The sequence below is a fragment of the Notothenia coriiceps genome, unplaced genomic scaffold (assembly GCF_000735185.1).
Source record: "Notothenia coriiceps isolate Sejong01 unplaced genomic scaffold, NC01 NC01_scaffold00009248, whole genome shotgun sequence".
Taxonomy (NCBI): domain Eukaryota; kingdom Metazoa; phylum Chordata; class Actinopteri; order Perciformes; family Nototheniidae; genus Notothenia; species Notothenia coriiceps.
Window position 1 is genome coordinate 220,615 of NW_011341949.1, and position 22,115 is coordinate 242,729.

Consider the following 22,115-nt stretch of genomic DNA (forward strand, 5'->3'; position numbering starts at 1 on the left):
TTTCTTACTGTGTGAGACCAAATGGACCACGGTACAACAAACTAAAAGCAGGTATAAAGGCACACACACACACACACACACCTGCAGAGCCTCACACAAAAACACGCACAATATGCAAACACTTGTAGACAAGCACATGCCCAAAAAAAAAAATACACATGCGTTTCTATTAAGATTCTGTCCACAGAGGCAAGAAAGGATGCGCAAATAATGTGGAAAGTGTGCTGCTGTCCTTCAGATTTGTAGGAACGTCTGACAGAATGTCCTTCTTCTATCTCTGCAGAGCTTTTCCACTGTCATTCACTTCGAAAATATGTATTGTGCTGTCCACATGAGCTTTTAGAAGCAAATCAAACCAACACAACAGTGTCATTTTTATTTATTTACATTTAGACACTCTTTTCAGTTTCTCTTGTCCTCTTCCTATATATTCCTGTCAGAGTTAGTGATGGAGAGGCTTCAAAGTTGATTACAGTTGCTGCCCAAATATTTTGGTTTACTTTCCTTCAGGGAAATTATTTATTTAGATTCAGGGATACACATTGGAACATATAGTATAGTACATACACACAAACTTGTTTTGCAATATACTGAGACACATGCATGTTTGTATGTGGGGTAGAAGTCATTGCATGCATATAAATGCCAATGCCGGTCTGGTACCTGGAGGGATCTAGCTTCAGCTGAACCTCAAGGTATGGAGAGACTTTGCAATGAAGAGAACTTCATTTCTATACCAAACAACTTTGGTAGAGAGAGGCCGAATAGAGAGAAATGTGGAGGGTTTAAATGAGGACAGAAGAAGGTTGACAATAATAGTCATAAAGTATAAAGATGGTGAGAAGCTGATAAATAGAGATAATTATGATAAGACTATTAAGGACGCACTTGATGAGTTGAGTCAAGTTCCAAAGAAAATATACACAAGAAAGAGGCACTGTTCTGTTTTGAAGTCTGGTTATGTATTCAGAAATAACAAATCAATTAATCAAAAAGACACGGAGAAAGGATTGGGGGATATTACAACACATGGAGGGAAAAGGCATTGATGAGTATGCAGATCAAACAAAGAAACATACTGCTTTTGGCAACCAAATATTAAAAATGAATGCTTATAATGGATATTTCTGACAGTGGTATTGACATTAAACATTAATTTCACTGGGAGGGGATGTCATATACAGTGGGGCAAAAAAGTATTTAGTCAGCCACCAATTGTGCAAGTTCTCCGACTTAAAAAGATGAGAGAGGCCTGTAATTTTCATCCTAGGGCACAATTGGTGGCTGACTAAATACTTTTTTGCCCCACTGTATATGACATNGTGTGCCTTGGCAGTCTCAGAATGACCTGCAGAGAGCTGGGACCAAAGTAACAAAGGCTACCATCAGTAACACACTACGCCGCCAGGGACTCAAATCCTGCAGTGCCAGACGTGTCCCCCTGCTTAAGCCAGTACATGTCCAGGCCCGTCTGAAGTTTGCTAGAGAGATTTAGATGATCCAGAAGAGGATTGGGAGAATGTCATATGGTCAGATGAAAACCAAATAGTAACTTTTTAGGTAAAAACTCAACTAGACGTGTTTGGAGGAGAAAGAATGCGGAGTTGCATCCAAAGAACACCATACCTACTGTGAAACATGGGGGTGGAAACATCATGCTTTGGGGCTGTTTTTCTGCAAAGGGACCAGGACGACTGATCCGTGTAAAGGAAAGAATGAATGGGGCCATGTATCGTGAGATTTTGAGTGACAACCTCCTTCCATCAGCAAGGCATTGAAGATGAAACGTGGCTGGGTCTTTCAGCATGACAATGATCCCAAACACACCGCCCGGGCAACGAAGGAGTGGCCTCGTAAGAAGCGTTTCAAGGTCTTGGAGTGGCCTAGCCAGTCTCCAGATCTCAACCCCATAGAAAATCTTTGGAGGGAGTTAAAAGTCTGTGCTGCCCAACGACAGCCCCAAAACATCACTGCTCTAGAGGAGATCTGCATGGAGTAATGGGCCAGAATACCAGCAACAGTGTGTGAAAACCTTGTGAAGACTTACAGAAAACGTTTGACCTCTGTCATTGCCAACAAAGGGTATATAACAAAGTATTGAGATGAACTTTTGTTATTGACCAAATACTTATTTTACACCATAATTTGCAAATAAATTATTTAAAAATCAGATGTGATTTTCTGGATTTAGTTTTCTCATTTTGTCTCTCATAGTTGAGGTATACCTAGGATGAAAATTACAGGCCTCTCTCATCTTTTTAAGTGGGAGAACTTGCACAATTGGTGGCTGACTAAATACTTTTTTGCCCCACTGTACATACTGGCAGGCTGATGAAGATCTGTAATGTGCCGCCTGCTGGCTCCTCCATCTCAACCTTCAGCTTGCTGCACTATAGGTACTGATCAAAGCAAAACTCTACATTTGTATTTTGAAAAAGTATGTTTCCATGTATATGTAAAAGTGGTCTGCACAACTATGAATATATTTCAAACTGTAATATTTAAAAGGGTCCAAGGGAAGGGTGTCGCGTGCTTGTAGCATCACAGGATCAATTTAAATGTCCCTGTAGCATCATTATATGCGTTAACATATATCTCACGTCTGCACTTTGTTCTGTTGGAGTCAGAGAAGATGGAAAAAGGAGACAGAAACTTAAAAATGTGAATTTGTGTGAGCAAATTTGCACATCTGAAAAAAAGTTTGTTTTGAAATTAAGCTATCCGCTGCAATCAGATGGAAGATTTCCAAAATGAAATCAACAAACAGGGCAGGAAACAGAGAAGAAAAGCAGAAAGACGGGCAAGCAAGCAAAAACAACAACAAAGCAAACAAGAAGGATTACAGGAAACGAGGTCTCTGTCAAACCCCCACAGTCTGGCTTCCTAATGAAGACATCGTCAGACACTTTTGTACTGGTTTACCTGAGCGCTCAGACAAGTTCTTCTCCTTGCTCTCCCCGAGGTCATAGGAAACTTTCTTCTCCCTCTTCTCTCCTCCTCCTGCTTTCCTCCTCTCCTCCTCTTCTTCATCTGAGGAGGAGCAGGAGTTATTGCCACTGCTGCCACTGGTGAAGTCAGCCAGGTAGTCCGGCCGCTGACGTCTGGGAGTCTGACTGCTTTCTGGCATGGCTGTCATTGGCTGGCAGAAACAAACAAATATACACACAGACATGATATAAGATGTACACATAGATCCATTTAGTTGGGTAATGTGTGCATTCATACACAGATTAAACAGACATGATCATACACTTAAAATTCTGTTTTTCTCCCTCCCATCCTCTGTATCACAGACACACACACACACTCACTCACACACACACACACACATATCCTTCTACTGTTTTCACTGACTGAATTCACTTCATTTTCCAACACCATCCTAAATGTTTGTAAATCCTCAAAGTTTTTAAACTCAAAAAGCATCTCACAAGGACGTTCAAACACAACATACAAACACACACATACAGAAAGACATTAAGATGTTGTCAGCCTCTCCTCGCCCCCAGCCCATCACCATCTGTCACTGCGAGACCCACTGGTGACACGGCTAGCCCACGTCTATGTTTGTTTGCAGGCTCATTATGCACAGATACATAAAAACACACAGAAGCCTGGCTACAGCCCTGAACGGGAACACAAGCGGCATAGTAACCCTTAACAAATTTGACATTGACATTCAAAGTCTGTATTCATTACATTTTTTACATATCTGTGTCAACCAATGAACTGTAAATGCAACTGTGAGGCAGCTTTTATTTTGGAAAATGTTATTTTTAATATCCAATTTTGATAATAACCAGACATTTTAATCTCAGCTAAGTAAACGTGTCTGTGTATATCCTGAACTCCTTCAGCCATAAAACACAGGGACATTTAGTAAGGAGTTCATTAAGCTGAGTGTCTATTTCACATCCTGGAAGGGGACACACTGATAGGATTAATAAGGCATGTATACATCTGTTATTCAACGGTTAGCTAGGGCAGGGCTGTCAGGCCACCCAAATGAATGGGCAGGAAGTGATCACAGGGCTTACACAGTCACCGCTGGGTAGCTGTGAGTGTGAGAGGATGAAAGAGACAGAGAGAGATTAAACACATTAGAAGGGTATAAAGGCGAAAGATGGGAACAGCAGATTGATGGGGAGAGAAATAAAGAGGAGGACGAGTTAAATCTGACAGATTCAACAGAGAGGAGGCATTGAATAGCAGGGAGAACGGAAATGAGCACAGAGGGAGAAAAAAGGACACTGTACATCGGAGTGGGGAGAGAAAAGGAGACGGGAACACACAGCGGATAAACAGTGGAGAGCAAAGACAAAGAGAGAGGCAGACACCGAGCAGATGAGGAGAAAGAAAGAGAAATGTAGGATGAATGAGTGAGAGGGTAAATCAAGCTCAATGGTGAGCAGGGGAGGAAGGGGGGGGGCAGCAGAGGCCAATACCAAGGGCAACACATGTGATAAGGTACAAATCATAATTACAGAGGTGGACAGTTAGAAAGACGATTTACTTGAGAAATGTAGTAAAGTACAAATGTCATGTTCTTTACTTGAGTATTTCCCTTTCCTGGTACTTTTAAATGTGTTAAATATTCTACTTTTTACTCCTCCACATTTATTTCATCCCAACAGCTGCAACATGTGCTCAGTGTGTGATAAACACTTTACATCATCAATATAATGATTTAATAACTTTATATATATTCATCTGAATGATGACTCATTTTATAATTGTTACTTAAACCTTTTTGAGGATGCTTTTGGGCAACCAGTGCCTTTATTTGAGCCAACATCCGCCCACTTTAACTAATCTTTTATGCTAATTACTTCAGTTCGGTTTTGAATGCAGGACTTTTACTTGTATCATAATATTCGTCCGGCAGTGGCTCAGTCAGTAGGGGCTTGGACTGTGAGCCGTAGGGTCGCCGGTTCAAGTCCCCGACCAGACCTAAATATGGAGTGTGGACTTCTAATTGGAGAGGTCTTAGTTCACCTCCTGCCCTGCCGTGGTGCCCTTGAGCAAGGCACCGGACATCCCCCTTCCCCCCTCACTCCCATTGCTCCCCGGGCGCTGTACAATAGCTGCCCACTGCTTCTAGTACTAGATTCCTGGTCCTAGGATGGATTAAAAGCAGAGAACAAATTGCACTGTGTGCTGTGCTCTGCATGTGTGACCATTAAAGAGGGTTTCATCCCTCCCAATTCTATAATATTCGTACACTAAGTACAAATACTAATGTGTACGTTTGTAAGAGATCTGAACACTTGGTCCAGCTCTACATAATAAGGAAGACAAAAGTTAAAAAGACAATCTAATAAAAACTTAAGAAAGAGAAAAATAATACTTGAGGGGTCTCTCCTCCCTCTCACTATTTCATTTCCTGCCTCCCTTGCCATCTACCACTCGTCCTCTGCGTCTGAACATTTCCTCAGCGATAGCAAACCTTAGCGGCCCTTCCTTCCTTCAAAATCCGGTCTCTAATCCCTCCGGCTCTCTCCTCTCTTCTAGCTCTCGCAAACTCTCTGGTTTACTCTCACCAGATGGCTTGCGAGCGCTACACCCAGAGGAGTGAATCTATCCGTCACAGCTCTTTCTTCCCCCTGCTCTCAATGTCTCTCACAGCCCACTCTGCAACATCGAAACTGACGGGGGCCAAATTAATTTGGACAACAGTGATTGTGTCTGAACAAGTCCTCATTCTGGCTAAGGCCTCTCTAATGCAGCACTGAACTGCCCTGTCGAGTCCCTAACACACTCTTTGAGTGTTCCAGCCAATTTAGCCCTCAAGTGAGGGATGGATGTAGATTTGCAGAGGGAGAGAAAGGGAAGGAGAGGTGAAGAGTGAAGCAAGGTGATGGAGGGAGTAATGTGCTGTCGTGGGAAATTGAGGGGGCGTATAGGTGTATGTGACAGAGGGGGAGAGGGAAAAAGAGGGAGATGGACAGAAAGAAAGATAGCACGTAGGGAGAGAGCGGGAGAGACAGGCTGACAGCTGTCCCCTCGGGGAGTTGGCTCTTTTCTTTGGGCCGTTTTCTGATTCTTTTCTTTCTCGCCGAACCTGCAACCCCCTTCTTTATTTTCCTGAATCACGTCCTATATGCTTTCTGGGGGTGTTAGCTCCAGGCATCTGCCTACCTGCCTCCCCCTCCCTCTCTCTTTCTCTCCCTCTGACACTCTTTGCACTTTTCTTAGTTCCCTTGAGACATGTGGCCCTTTCTCTCCCTCCTCCCTCTTGGAGTCTGTCTTCCTCACACTCTCACCCACCTTCGGGCCTCGTTGCTTGGAGGTTTTGCCCATCAGCTTCTCATCGTCCAGTTCGCACTGCTCCAGCAGATCCAATATGTCCTCCTCCTAAACACCAACGCAAGACACACAAGATCGATTAGAATAGGTCAAAGGTGATGATTTATGTCACATGAGGAACATACATCGTCAAGCATCAGCAAGAACTAACCCGTCAGTTCCATCTTTGTGTAACACTATTAAGAAATAATTAACATTCTTTGATGGTTCATAATATCACTAATTACTTTGAAGTCAAAGCGAGGGAGGTAAAAAAAAAAACTTCAATTATTATCTAAAAAAAGGGGGATGAAAAAGTTAGACTTCACAGGCATATGCACCTTATCTGGGGGTTATAAAAAAGGCCCTGGCGGAACATGCCTTGCTATTTGGCAGCGCTCATAGAAGCTGAATTTGGAAAAGGCAGCGTCATGGCCATTGCCAATATACTGGGGCCTTGGCCATTTGGCCGGAGCTGAAATGCAAGCAAAGATGATTAATGTTGCTTCACGGCCGGGACATAAAAGGCTCCCACTTGACGCTCAAATACAGATGAAAAGTGATTGTTTTCTCTCTGCTTAGCCATAAAGCTGCATTCTGGGGTCCGTGAATAGGTCACTGTGCCCGAGGCTCTCTGTGTCGGTGTGTAAGTGCTGAATATTTGTACAGCGGCATTCTTACAAGTCTGGAAGTCTTGAAGTAAACATCATTGGGCGCAGACATTTCTTTTCTTTTTTTTTTTATGAACTTTTGCCTTTTTGTAAATGTGTGCCTTTTTAGTTTGTATATACCTGTTTGTGTGTATGAGAGTATGAGAGAAATATAAAACATTATTAAGAACCATTCATTGTAAGGATAGGATGCACTAAATCTTTTTAAAAAGTAGTCTTGAGGAGCTAACAACCAACATTTGATATATTAATGTTTATTTAACTTGATAATTAAAAACAGCACTTTGCCTTGCTTTGAAGAATTTAGAGTCATTTTTATTTAAGTAAAAGTCTGCTGATTTAATAACCTTTTACGACGTGAAAGCTTCCCCACCCACTGTGGTTTAAAACCACCGGAGGCCCATTACCTTGTAAAATTGCACCAAAGCAGATTACATGGATGTTTTGACATGCTATACACTATGGAAGAAACAGAACTTGACACGTATAAAGAAATGACAGTTTAACTGAAAGCTATTCTCTCTCTTTTTAAACTTAAAGTGTTTCCAACAGAGTGAGTCTACATCTAATGATGCTCCTCTATAGATCGGCTCTTATTTTGCGATCTCTGGCTCCATCATTTTTAATGATCACTTGTAAATTAAACATTTTATGCCCAGCATGTCTGCATTCATAATATGTAGCAGCCTGTTAAACTTCTTTTTCAACAGTCTTTGTACATGTCAGCTCATAAACTACACTGTCCACAAAGTACTTTTTTGGCACTGGAGGACCAAGTGTGTAGTCCTGTCCAGAAAGCTTTCTATCTTTTTTGTTTGTTGAAAAGGCATTCATTTATTTCTCATCCTGACATTCTCCGACTTCATATGTCTTGGCTGTTTGACAGATGACGCTGTCTCGTCCATTTCTGTGGTTAGGAATGCACTTCCTCCATTGTAAAAAAAGCTAATAATGTACACATACCCCTGAGCCAGAAGAAATGGGCTTATTCCTTTAGACAAATAAAGAAAAGCCCTAAGGACCCCTCTCATTTCTTCTTCAAAGCAAGAGAGATAGACTTGATGGAGAGAGGATAGACTGTGACACCTCTACTCCCACTGTTCAGCAGAAAATAATATGTTCCAATTTTTCCACAAGATTCTTGCATAACAAACAACAGCTGCAAAAACGCACTTCCTACACTCATTGCATGTACGTAGGTGGCTTGTGTTACAAGAGCAGGAGTTATTACTTTAGTGGCATGTACATCGTGCTGTAGGGTTATTTCTTTAATTTGTGTCTGTGAGTGGCTGGTTGTACTGGAACTCCAGGTTCAAATGCAGTGCGCAGGATAAAACCGACCCTTTCAGGCCATGTGCATCAGTAATCATGTGTTTTTAATTCTGCGTGCTGTGCAACATAATTAGCAGCTAATGTGCAGCTCATGGTTCCCACCCATTTTTCTCTTAACCATCAAATGATTGAAGTTCATTTTGAGCTGTCCAAAACTACTTCTAGATTTGTGATAACATAAAATCCATTTGAAAATAAATGTAAAACTATGAACTCTTCTTTAAACCAGACTACCAACAGCCCTTTAAAGACTGTTTGTATCCCTCTGCTTAATGTGCATTTCCAGAGCTTGAAGACCACTTTGATAGGATCTGCACTGACTTTGAACTGCTTCCACACAACATTAGCAGTTTGTGTACTGCTGCTATTTTATCATATTGGCATAGCCACAGGCCAGCTGAGCATGCACCTGCATTTTTATTTGTATTTCCATTATCTATGAGAGCAAAATAGAGGAATGGGAATACATCAACTGAGCCAGGCGGGAAACATAGAAAGCTAAGAACAGAACTAACAATTTGATGCATACCTCTCAACCAAGCTGTAATGGAAGAGGGGAGAAGGGTGATGCAAACCCTGTAGAAGCAAGTGTAACAGTCATGAAGCCTGGCTGTGCCGTGTGTCAGCATGTTATCCCTGGGATAACAAAACATGCTTTATTTTCTTTGATAGTGTGACAATCCATGCCAATTTTCAATTCACGGCCCTGAGACCGCAACAAAGGCAGCAAACACGAGTCTAGCGGGTACAATGTCAGTCAGACTTGACAGATATGGAAGGCTGGCAAATGACCTCTGGCCCCTTGCAACAGGAAGAACCAGCCAAACAAGCAATGCACGTCACAAGATGACTTGTGGATCCCACCAGGGTTATAGTCTAAAGCACTTTGACTGACCGGTGCACAAAATTAGAGGTTTGGTTTATTATGAGATCATTAACTGTTGTGTTTACAGATAGAGACCTAAAGATGGGTACGTTTAGCTACAAAGTTTAAAGTAAACTTTCAAAGTTTTTTTCTAGATGTAAAAAAAAACATATTGGTATTTGGCAGAAGCTTAAATCTACCAAGAGGTGAATTGTGGCCGGAAGAAAAAAAGTTGGAGTGAGGAGTGCCAGGAAGAGTTTGTTGTGTTGGAGTACAGAAAGTGTAGCCTAAGGTTATCGAAAACATGTTCAATGTTGAGGCTAAATACTGATTTTAACAATATCAGGCCTTGAATTGGGAACTGGAAGATCTTTTAGAAGTACTCTATTTGCAACAAAAGCATTCAAACTTGTGCAGGTTATAAATAAAGTAGTTTTTGAGTCTCCACAGTCAGAGAATGGAGTATGAATATTAGTTTTGTCTAGAGCTCAAATAGGAACATGTGGGAGGAAAATGATAACAATAACGAAGCTGAAGGGCACAAACAAACCCACCTAAAGTCTGTCAAGAAACTCAAATCATTTTAAATTCTTCCCTCGTCTGCTGAATATCATATTTGAATTCATTAACATCATTTATTTTAAAAGATTGACGAGATTGGTATCTCACACTGTCACTGACAATCCAGTATATACTCATGATCATGAGTCGGCAAACATTAAATCGATTTTCCTTTGTTCTAATCATCTTTCTTGCTTTCTACATTTACTGAGAGCCACATTTTTGTGTTGAACATACCTCGGCCAGTTGTATGCCTGATCTTTGATTGACATCTCCACAAAAAGGTATCTATGTATCAAAGATTCCCCTGTTGAAAGGACGCCCAATAACTTTCTGAAACCAGCTTGCAAGTGGGTGGAAGCTGTTGAAGTAGGTTTGTTCCTACAAAAGCTGCAGTAGTTGTACAGTGGGGCAAAAAGGTATTTAGTCAGCCACCAATTGTGCAAGTTCTCCCACTTAAAAAGATGAGAGGCCTGTAATTTTCATCCTAGGTATACCTCAACTATGAGACAAAATGAAAAAAAACAGAAAATCACATTGTCTGATTTTTAAAGAATTTATTTGCAAATGATGGTAGAAAATAAGTATTTGGTCAAAAACAAAAGTTCATCTCAATACTTTGTTATATACCCTTTGTTGGCAATGACAGAGGTCAAACGTTTTCTGTAAGTCTTCACAAGGTTTTCACACACTGTTGCTGGTATTCTGGCCCATTCCTCCATGCAGATCTCCTCGAGAGCAGTGATGTTTTGGGGCTGTCGCTGGGCAACACGGACTTTCAACTCCCTCCAAAGATTTTCTATGGGGTTGAGATCTGGAGACTGGCTAGGCCACTCCAGGACCTTGAAATGCTTCTTACGAAGCCATTCCTTCGTTGCCCAGGCGGTGTGTTTGGGATCATTGTCATGCTGAAAGACCCAGCCACGTTTCATCTTCAATGCCCTTGCTGATGGAAGGAGGTTGTCACTCAAAATCTCACGATACATGGCCCCATTCATTCTTTCCTTTACACGGATCAGTCGTCCTGGTCCCTTTGNCATTTTCTAATAATTGCTCCCACAGTTGATTTCTTCACACCAAGCTGCTTACCTATTGCAGATTCAGTCTTCCCAGCCTGGTGCAGGTCTACAATTTTGTTTCTGGTGTCCTTTGACAGCTCTTTGGTCTTGGCCATAGTGGAGTTTGGAGTGTGACTGTTTGAGGTTGTGGACAGGTGTCTTTTATACTGATAACGAGTTCAAACAGGTGCCATTAATACAGTTAACAAGTGGAGGACAGAGGAGGCTCTTAAAGAAGAAGTTACAGGTCTGTGAGAGCCAGAAATCTTGTTTGTTTGTAGGTGACCAAATACTTATTTTACCGAGGAATTTACCAATTAATTAATTAAAAATCCTACAATGTGATTTCCCGGATTCTTTCCACCCCATTTTGTCTCTCATAGTTGAGGTATACCTCAGGACCTAAATTACAGGCCTCTCTCATCTTTTTAAGTGGGAGAACTTGCACAATTGGTGGCTGACTAAATACTTTTTTGCCCCACTGTATGTGCCTGATTTTTGTGATACAATGTTAAAAGGTCCTTGGATTTAAAGTAAAGACATCGCAGTCTGCAACTCATAAGTGGCGCTTTGTTGCTGAGTATCTATGCACACTCTCTCTCTCACACACACACACACACACACACACACACACACACACACACACACACACACACACACACACACACACACACACACACACACACACACACACACACAGAAGCATTGGAAAGCACTTGAGTAAAGAAAGGTGCCCTGAACAGTTCATTTCCAATTAATGAAGGGTGACGCCAGAGAAGAGGAATTGGATTCAAAGGGAAAAGGAGAAAAAAAGGAAAAAGACACATTATATTGTTTACCTTGAGATCTCCTTGAGTTTAATGCTGAAATATTCCTAGTTTTATAGTGAGAGGGATAAGTCTTACACATTCACACCAATTCGTATAGGTCACAAACATCAACTCACGTTTGCCTCTCTGAAGTGAGAGACAGGGTACCTTTCACAGAAGCCTTATATGGCGACCTTGGAAAGAAATCTTCAGTTGCATTGTGGGCCGACAGTTATACTCCTCAATAGAACATACCCTTGCATGAGCTCATTCTATTGGTCACTAAATAAAGGACAAAGCCATTGGAAAAACCTAAGTTTTGGATCTGTGTGTGTGTGTGTGTGTGTGTGTGTGTTTGTGTGTGTGTATGTGCGTAAAGGAGACGGCATCTCTGCCAAGCCCTACTCCATACCAAGCCACCAAAGGGCTGCTCGGACTAAGCCCCATAATGCTCTCATTTGGCAAAAAATATCCAAACCTCAGAAGGTTCAGCAGCCATGCGCGCGCGCGCGTGCACGCACACGCACACGCGCACACGCACACACACACACACACACACACACACACACACACACACACACACACACACACACACACACACACACACACACACACACACACACACACACACACTTGTCTGCGCACTGCGATGTTAGACACGCACACACACTGCCCGGAAACACACTTTAATATGCTGGTTGGCAATTTCAAGGGTAACGGAGAGTGCTAGTGCAGATTTGTAGCTTTATTTCTTGTGTGTTTGTGTGTGTGCATTTGCGTGTGTTCATGTGTTTGTCTGAGAGAGAGCTGCTCTTTAATCCATCCCCAAACCAGACAGAACTACTGTTTAGTTTCTGGTTTTGACTACACACATGTATGCTGTGGTCATTAAATAACACACACCCACACACGCAGAAAAACACACACACGCCACTGGGCCAGTGTGCCATAGCGCTGCAATGGGAGTCTTAAAGCCACACTTAATCTCCAAAGCCACCAGGCAACGGATGGAAAACAGTGAGGAGAAGAGCTTGACAGTGGCATTGAGACAGGATCAGGGAAGAAAATAATTTGAAGTGTGACAGTGATTCAGTGTCTCTCCCCCCTCCCTCCCCCACACTTCTGTTTCTCTGCAGGTCGCATGCACTGGAAACCTCCAATCAAGTCACACAAAACCAGCCCCACCCCCTCAGCTTCCCCAACACTTTCTGGACCAATCAGGCGCTCCATCTCCTGCCCTCGATCCATCGCCTCCCTCTCGTCACCCAATGAGGTTCGGGCGTTGTCCTCCAGGCCTTCTCCCACAGTTCCCATGGCCACGCCCCTCGTCAGGCCGAGCTCCGCCACGCTGCGCTCTCATTCGCTGAGCCGCAGTGGCTCCGCCCACCGTGTCCCTCACAGCAACAGCCTGGGGACCATCCACTCCAACATCGTAAGATACGCGACACACAAAGAAGTCTTTACAATTCAGAACGTGTCAGATAAGTTGTCAGTCACAGAAAAGTAAGAATTCATTTTTGAAAGATTCAAACTGTCACATTTTTCAAGGAGGCAATCCTCAACTGATCCACTACTCCAAATAGTTTGAAGGGAACAATCAAGAGTTACTCCCCGAATCCACACACATTCACCGTTGTTGCTTTTTCCCCTTTGTTGCATACATTGTAGCCTGCCCCAGTAGGAATCTGTTAAGCAGCTCCTTCAATACTGTATAGGCGTACTGTATTATTCTATCATGTTGCTTTCCGCCTGCCTCCTCCATTCACCCTCCTTCTATACAAGTACTCTGCTAACCTTTGGTCAAGTGGAACAAAATAACACGGAGTAGAAAACCCTCTTTAACATTAAGAATATAAATACTTGGAAAACCTTTGTACTGAGAAAGTCCAGAGTGTTGGTTGTACGTTTGTATCCTGACTCACTTTTAAACAAAATGACAGGAGAACTTTCTTACATTGTTTTTTTACTGTCTTTTCATACTGACTTCTCTATGGGAATCACACCCCTGGGGATAAGGGCATGCTGGTACAGGACATCTGAAATTGGGTATACGTTGACTAGTGAGCAAGTGCTATAGAAGAACATTTTTTTTTATTATGAGGTTATTTTTAAACAAAGCGTGTACCACTCTGAGCCAACTGCTTGTAGAAGTCATAATGAGTTGGGACTATAGGAGGTGGCAGGAGGATAATACATTTAAGAGGGCAAAAATGTCTGTCGATGACGCCTGATATAACTAATAATATTGGCTAGTTATTAGCCAGTAATAAAGCATCACACCCTCCTAACATTGTTTCATAGTGTAAACAATATGTGAATTCAGCTTTATAATCTGTTGTGCCTTGGTGATTTGGAAGAGCCCTCTGCGTCAATTGGGATAGATTAAATGTTTGGATACAGTAGGTGTGATACTATATTTTGTAATGAGACTTTTTGCTTAATATTACTGTGTGTCAGGAGGACACTGAATTGGGTTCTCTCTCTCTCTGTGTGTGTGCGTGTGCGTGTGCATGCGTGTGTGTGTGTGTGTGTGTGTGTAGGGCGATCCACTGATAAACCTGAGGAGTAAAGAGCAGGAGGCCGAGCTGGTGCGTCAGACTCTGGCCGCGCTCACCGCCATGAGGATCAGGTTTCCGGGAAAAACCGAGGAGGAGGCTGAGGCTGTGCTGGATGAGGTGTGTGCACTATTTATAATTTATTTCTGTGTTCACTACCTTATACAATATGATAATCTACATGTTTCAGTGTGTCACAATGATTCAGAGGCAGTAACAGGGTGTGAAAATGGAACAAAGTAAAGTAAGACTGAACTTAACAAGGACAGCTAGAGTGGGAGTGAACATGGAGTACAAGCGGTGAACAGCAATCTGGATCCACTGTATTCCCAAAGCCCCCTCGGCGGCCAGGTGCGGTCATTCTGCAGTCTAACTAAAAGTGACCTCCTTGCCTCCCTCTACAATAGCCTGCCGCTCTGGCTTAGCTCCCATTGTCTTTCAAACGACCCCAGTGACAACTTGTCGGTCAGTTTGGAGCCCCGTGCTATTCCCCATTGCCCCTTTGTATTAATCAGTGGATCCTCTATTTCTGCTCAGATCTCTGTGTCCTTCCATCTGAACCAGTCTTTGTAATTGTGTGTTTGTGCTAATGCTCAAGCCATTGCTTAAATCTACGTTTTGTAAAGATGCGCATCTAAAATAATTAGAAAAACTGTTTAAGTGGACAGTAAAATCCCAGGTTAATGGATGTAGATGATCTTTATTAAGTATATACTATTATAACAGTTTACCCAAGAATTCCAGAGCACCTATTAGTTAACTAAGTACTATTAGTAGCTATACCTCCAATTACCATAACTATGTGTTTCTTTATGACAAGCCATACACAGTTAATGAATAAATTATCTGAAGTTGTGTATTTTTGTTTATGAAAAATGTAAAACAAGAAAAAAAGGAAATGGATATCGCATTTTGTCAAAGCAATAAATAAGTCATAAATCCACACAGCGGCAGGGGCTCACCTTTGACTCACACCGGGAGTAACAGCGCAGCGTGAGAAAATTAGCCGACAATTGAAGCGTCTGTCCGGTCCACTCTGACCTCATTTATGGCCGTCACTGTCCTCAGAACCAGCTGTCCTTTCAGCACCACAGTCCCACGGTGCTGAAAGGACAGCAGCCGGTCAGACTGTCTTCATCGCTGACTAATGACAGAAAGACCATCACAACAACATGTTCAAAGGACAAAGAGTTCCTTAGTTGGCTACATGAGAACCATACAGGAGTAAAACAAAAGCTGTTTTTTCAAGACAAGAATTTTCGAGATAAGAATTTAGTTTTTTAAAGATTTAATATTTTTTACTACATTTTTAAAAAGGGTTTTTTTAGTCAACAACATTGCATGTTGACTTCATAGTTTAATCTAGATGTTGTTTTGTCTAAAATATTTAAAGTTTTTGTAGATATTATATACTGGTGTAAGGTCAGTGGTCCTTCTCTACCATGGAAACAATCCAATAAATATAGGCCGAGTGGAAATCCGTTTATCTACAGTATGTGCAATGAATCCCATGCATGTTTTCTTTTTTTAAGAGCAGCGATGTGACTGATGCTTTGCATTATCAATGTTTATGGTTCAGCTTTTACATTCTTATGTGAAATGTATAGCACTGAACCATTGCAACCTTTTAAACATAAATAATAATAATAATAATAGTAATATGGCAACCTAACCTAACCTAATGCCACAACAGGGGACAATACAATACATAATACAAATCAGGCATCTGTAAGATCATTTAAGGGTTAAGGGAAAGCATGTGGTTGTAATGATTTTGGTTAGGTAAGGGCAAGCCCCCATGTAATTAATGTGAGGCCATACATTCCCATCACAAGAACAGCTAAATCTGTTTATGTGTGTGTGACATCTGGATGTGTTGAGGTCATGAGACAATTATCAGCACATCTGTACTGTTAACAAACTCTAATGAGAGCACCATGGAAACGCAGATGAGCAACTGCACCTGTACTATTCAGGTTTTGCATCGTGAGAAACAAAGTGCGCTCACCTGGCAGAAAAACAATCTTTGGCAAATTATGTTTCCCTCTTAAAATGGAGGCGCAATTGGGCTAATGATATGTTTTTATTGGATTAATTTGCTCCTTTATCTTTCAATCAAAACCATTGGCAGGTGAAATGTATGAAGTGGGATTTGTTTTGCTTTACTGAGGCTAATTTATGTACATCAAACACAAACGTGACAAATTGGTGTACATCGGACCAGATGGTTCATAAGGTTCTTAATAAGAGAGAACACGAAACAACAAACAACTAACTTCTTGGAAAGCGAACAAAATTGTTTACTGTATACCTAGATCTGCATCTGTGAATCCTTGTGGATTGTTTTTATGCATGCGTCACTGTTTGTGTGTGTGTGTGTGTGAGTAAACATAAAGTTTACACTGGAGCCTCCCAATGGGAGCACTGTTTGCAGGGGATCCACGTGATATGTGAGAGGTTTATGTGCACCAGTGGGGATATGTAGACTTAGTCAACAGAGCAACAATAACAGTGCCTGTAGGTACACAGTGATGTTGACACCAGGAGCAAGTGCAAGGGAATATCCAGCACAGCTTTTGAGCATAATGATACAAAACCCAAGGATTTTCGACACACCCGCAAAACATTGGGTGTTTCTGCTCAAGAACCCAAAATCACGACTCAATCATTCTATTATCCCTCTGTTGTGATACAAAAAAGTACCGCAAGAGTCTTCTACAGAAAAGCAATGCATCTTGTAAATACTTAAATTGTTTTTATTTATTAAAAAAAATCTATTTAGCAGGCCACTTACTTTAAGCTAAATACAATTTGAATTCTTTAACAGGTTTTGAAGTAAAGAAAAGTAGTCTTGTTCTAGTAAAAGCATGAACAACTTAACATTTAAAAGTCCTCCTTACCTATGGAGTTTTTTGTGAAGCAGGAGATTTGACACTGAAGAGAAGATGGAATTGACAATTGTTTTGTCAAACTGACTTGAAGCTGACTCTGCAGACACAATAACAACACACCGTTAATATGTGCTGTAAACAATCTCTCCCCTCTTGCATTATATTTCCTGTGTATAATAATGATTTATTATTGTTATTAATATGAAGACTTTTTTTTGTTGAATATATAAATATTATCATGAATGTGGATAAATACTGTATTTTAACAATACGGTATTCTGTTTTTCACATTTGTTATTTTGTATTTTGTATTTTTTTAATCTGTTTGAAATAAAGATTGAAATTGAAATGTGTTACCTAGTATCATGTGCAAGATTCAGAATATCACACGAGCATTGCAGCGCTGTCCGTAATGGCACTGTCATGTTTGAACCTGGAACTTTTCTATAATGGATATGTATGTGTGAAAACCAAAAAAACATCACTAGACAGAAGCTAAAAACCCGGCAGTGATCCCGTGCCTAAGTGTGAAAGAAGGTCTGCCAGGAGGAATGTGTGACGGTGGGAATGAGCTCCAGTCTTTGTACATTCCTGATCACACACTAAAAGAAAGAACTAGAGTTAAACTGGGCTCCATCTTGGCAGGTGTTTTCCTCGCTGGATGATTTACTGTAGTAACCCTGGGTTTTAGAGCAAAATATTGCAATATTTGTTTTTTGCTAAAATGATACCTTAAAAATGAAAACAATTTTTTTAAATGTGTTGCTTTATTGTCCTACTTGTTTAAAGGATACTTCTTTGACTTTTTTATTTCAACTTTTCTTCCATAGGTGCACGACAACTGGAAATACCATAAGTCAAAGGTGGCTTCCTATTGGCTGGTGAAGCTGGACTCTACTAAACAACGGAAGGTTAGTCCTATGCCTTAATGACACCTAAAGATTCCTTTGCCTTTCCAGAGAATTGGAAGATATTTCTCGCTTCAGGTCTTCAGTAGCTATAGATGCTCAGCAGAATACTTCAGAATCCTGAACAACTTCAAGATACGCTCAACGCCACACAATTGTATTCAACCTTTCTAAACAATTTTTGCTAGAAGCTAGAAAAGGGGTCACTGCTTCCTAGGCTGACCCCAATAAACAAAGACAGACAATTGATGAGAAGACAATAACTATTAGCAATTAATACCTGGTAGATTCCGAAATCATGCTTCATTTATTCATACGTCTTATAGTCTAAACAATGGGCCACATTCATCTTTTGACACCTGTATAAGTCCGCCGCCTTCGTCCTTGCTCCCACCCAGTCTATACTTACTGTCACTGTGTATAGAATGGACATTGTTAAAACCCGGTGAAATGACAAAATGTCACAGCTCCTACCTATTCCTTTGAATGCTTTTGAAGAACTTTTAAAATAGGAAAATAATCAGCGAATCAAACTTCAGACAAAGGGGGAAAAAAAAGACAAGCATGAAGATCATTATCATGTCAGACAGTGACAGGGAGAGAGACACCAAAAAGGATGTAAACAAAACAGAAGACGGGGCAAGACGTGAAAAGGCATCCGTTGGGCGTGTCAGTAATGATGTGATCTCTCAGCCACTGCTTTCTGCACCACTGTGTTGTGGGCTGTGGCGCTGCGAGCCGATGTTTTATTTGGAGTGGAGCAGCCTAATGAGCAGCAGGCAGAGGTCAGGAATGCAGCACCCACCGCTCTGCCATCTGATTACCATACCAAAACATATCTGTGTGTGTGTTTACTCATCTATCAGTTTGTCCTGAGTGTGTATGCGTGTGACTCGCTCGCCTCATATTGCTGCAGGGAAACCTCGCCTCTCCGCATCGCAAACACATGCACGCACACACAGTGAGACGGGCACGTCAGTAATGAGGAGCGAGGAATCAAAGTCAAAAGAGCCACAGCGCTGCACTCTGAGCTGGGTGAAAAGAGAAGGAAAAGGGAGGAAGAGAAGGCAGTGAGGAGGGTAGGGATGTGGGGAAAGGAAGGAAGGAGGGAGGATGGAAGACTGGCGCAGGTGTCCTCAGACCGCTGGGGAACTTCTGACACCTTCTCTCCAAGACTGACGTCGCTGCAGCAATTAGTCCTCTCCACTGTCTGCCACAGCACTTTGTGTCTTGCTTCGACCACACACACTAACACACACAGTTCACATAAGCTGTATGTCTGAGCATGCTTTAGACATGTAGTGAGGAGTTGAGCAGGATAACCCTCCTCAATTCCTCACTACATAAGGTCTGATTAAAGTAGTTTCAGGATGTGTTCAGGGAAAACATTATGTGCATAACATACTATATGTGTTGGTGTGAAGTGTACTGTGCGCTTGTTTATTCATTACTGCACCTTTGCTCTCTGTTACTGAGTGAATGCATTAGCCTCTTTGATTGCTCATTTTAACCGAAAAATCTTACGGTTGGAGCAAATGCCAACTCACGCATATCAAATAGAAACGCTGTCACCTTTTGTGTCGCAGCATTCATTTCCTTCATTATCGCATGCTTGATTTAAAGCGTTCTTTTCTCTCTCATTTCCTCTCCCACATATCACTATCACTATCTCTCTCAGGTCTTGGATATTGTCCGTACCAATGTCCGCTCAGCGCTGCAGCGGATCTGGAGGGAGCCTGATGTAGACAGTCTCCACCTCTACCGGCTCTTTAACCGTGTCTTCAACCGGCTGCTGTGGAGCCACGGACAGGGCCTGTGGAACTGCTTCTCCAACACCGGGTAGGCCAGCATGAGCAAGTTATACACTGGGAGAAGATACGAGGGGCATACTTGTCAACCCTCCCGATTTTTCGCGGGAGACTCCCGATTTCATAGCCCTCTCCCGGTTTCCTCCCGGGGTCATATTTCTCCCGATTTACGACAAAATCTGATTTACTCAGGACTGTTTCCACTCAGACTTTAATACAGCTACACCATTGTTTGGTTTCCATGGTAGCACGGTTCTTTAGCAGCGCGCGCAACTGAAAGTCTGAGAGGGTGAGGAAGATAGTCACAGAAAACTAAACAACAATCGACAACTCTACCCTCTGCTCACTCCTTTCCTGCCCACACATATGCTCCATCAAGACAGTGCACTTACAACGGCAATAAGCATGTTAATGCTAATCCAATACAACTCCGGCGATCCACTAGCACACACACCCCCCACCCCCCGCGGTGGTTTTGAAATGCTCCCAATTCCTGAGGTCTCAAGGTTGGCAAGTATGGGCTAGGGTCCCAATCCAAGGTGGTATGAATAGGCCGTATGAATTATGACTGCTATTGGTGACTTAAACCAAGATCAAACATGAAAAATTGGACGATGTTGAAAATGTCAAAGTATCACTGAGAACACTCTTGATGTTCATTCACTAACTCCTCACATTGCTCACATACAAATGATCATACTGCAGGCCAATTACCACTCTATTCATTATATAGCCCTGCTCTCTCATCTCCATACCTTCAAGTTCACGCTCTACGCAACCTCCCCATGTCCTTAAGCCCAGTGTTTTTCAATATATCATTTTCAGTGACAGCAGGGATTTATATTCAGTATGACGAGGGAGGCAACAGCATCTGAATGACAGAGAATGAGTGGCAGACCAACCAGACCCCGCTGCACCTTCCTGAAAGCGCTCGGGGATGAAAGAAACATGTTACTCCGTGAAGACGGGGTGCAAATTAAGGTCACAGATCTGGGCTGTTAATCAGAGCTTTTTCACAGGTGAGAGCAAGAAAAGGAGAGGGGAAGAGTGGAAGCAGGAAGGAGGTGAACGCAGGCCTCTTAGTTCTTTTACCATGGTTTGTTATCAGATACTTTGAAGTTTTCATTTGGCTTCTTCTTATTTATTTTTCCTACTTTTTTGATGCGACAGTAAGTGGCTTTCTACAAGATGAGTCACTGCAGGGACAGCCAACTTGATCATGTTCTTATATAAACTCTGAAATGGCAGAGGCACACTCACACAAAAACACACACAGTAAACTACTATTTGCATTTGTTGTTCACTTCTTAAACACATATTTTGCTTCCCTAAAAGATGTATGAAGCCTCTACACATATATTTCACAGGCATTATCCCTCTTAAACAGAGCCACATATGCAACACACACACACACACACACACACACACACACACACACACACACACACACACACACACACACACACACACACACACACACACACACACACACACACACACACACACATACCTCAACACACACACACACACACACACACACACACACACACACACACACACACACACACACACACACTTCCCTGTCTATGCAACCCTGACATGCAGACAGCTGCTGTGCTGGTAGCTTTTCGTCTCGTCTGTGATGAAGGTGTGACCTTCCTGCATCTCCTCCTCTCCATATTCTTTACAGTTCAGTTGTTCAGTGACCGTGTTTCCCTCGGCACAGAGGGCTCAGAGGGTGTAACTGAAGTCGCAGCCCACAGCTCTACATGTTCTCCTCCCTTACTTCATGTCAGTCGTAATTGAGGGAGAGAGAGGAAGTCAGTGAGCAGGTGACAGAGATGAAGGGGGGGATAAGCAGAATGAGAGAAGGCAAGTGACCCGGTGACAGAGAAAAGCAGAGAGACGACTGATTGAAAATGAGACGAAGTAATAAAACAAATGGTAGCGTTGTAGTAGATGGCTGGGTGGATTAGCCTAGCCTCACCCCCCCCCCGGTATGATGCGCCCCATGCAGCTTTTGTCTGACTGCAGCCTGCCTCCATGAACCAGCTAGCTTGGTAGCCTTTCGTCCTGGCTCCTCCTTACAACAGGCCATGCCCCCAACATGGATGAAACCAACAGGGGGGCCCCGATGTCACGCAGAGACGGAGAAGCAGTGCACCTCCAAAAGCACGCTCCAAATCCGAGTGCAGCCCCCCCAGTTCCTCTAGGTCTCTTGTTTGATACTTTATCTAAGGGACTTAACAACAATCAAACGGCCTAGCAGCTATTGTGGGCGATGAATTCAACAGGCTTTGAAAAAGACTTAGAGAAAGAGAATGGAAACACACACAGTTTTGAGCCCTTTCAGAGGAAGCCCCCCCCCCCCC

General features: G+C 42.3%; 2 protein-coding genes across 4 annotated transcripts in view; one reads left to right on the plus strand and one right to left on the minus strand.

Moving 5' to 3' along the window:
- Nucleotides 1-2,860: 2,860 nt before the first annotated feature.
- Nucleotides 2,861-6,750, minus strand: LOC104945203 (tubulin polyglutamylase TTLL7-like). Its single transcript, XM_010770840.1, has 3 exons — nucleotides 6,736-6,750; nucleotides 6,268-6,354; nucleotides 2,861-3,139 (listed from the first exon to the last, which is right to left on the minus strand). Exons 1-3 carry the CDS (start codon nucleotides 6,748-6,750, stop codon nucleotides 2,861-2,863), a joined length of 381 nt encoding a protein of 126 aa, XP_010769142.1.
- A 5,970-nt stretch (nucleotides 6,751-12,720) lies between these two features.
- LOC104945195 (tubulin polyglutamylase TTLL7-like) overlaps nucleotides 12,721-22,115 on the plus strand; it is a 17,464-nt gene continuing 8,069 nt past the window's right edge. For all 3 annotated transcript variants that reach the window (XM_010770828.1, XM_010770827.1, XM_010770829.1), the window contains exons 1-4: nucleotides 12,721-13,013; nucleotides 14,122-14,256; nucleotides 17,858-17,938; nucleotides 19,614-19,774. In XM_010770828.1, coding sequence (XP_010769130.1) covers nucleotides 12,723-13,013; nucleotides 14,122-14,256; nucleotides 17,858-17,938; nucleotides 19,614-19,774 — 668 coding nt within the window. In that variant the 5' untranslated portion in view covers nucleotides 12,721-12,722. The remainder of the gene's footprint in view (nucleotides 13,014-14,121; nucleotides 14,257-17,857; nucleotides 17,939-19,613; nucleotides 19,775-22,115) is intronic.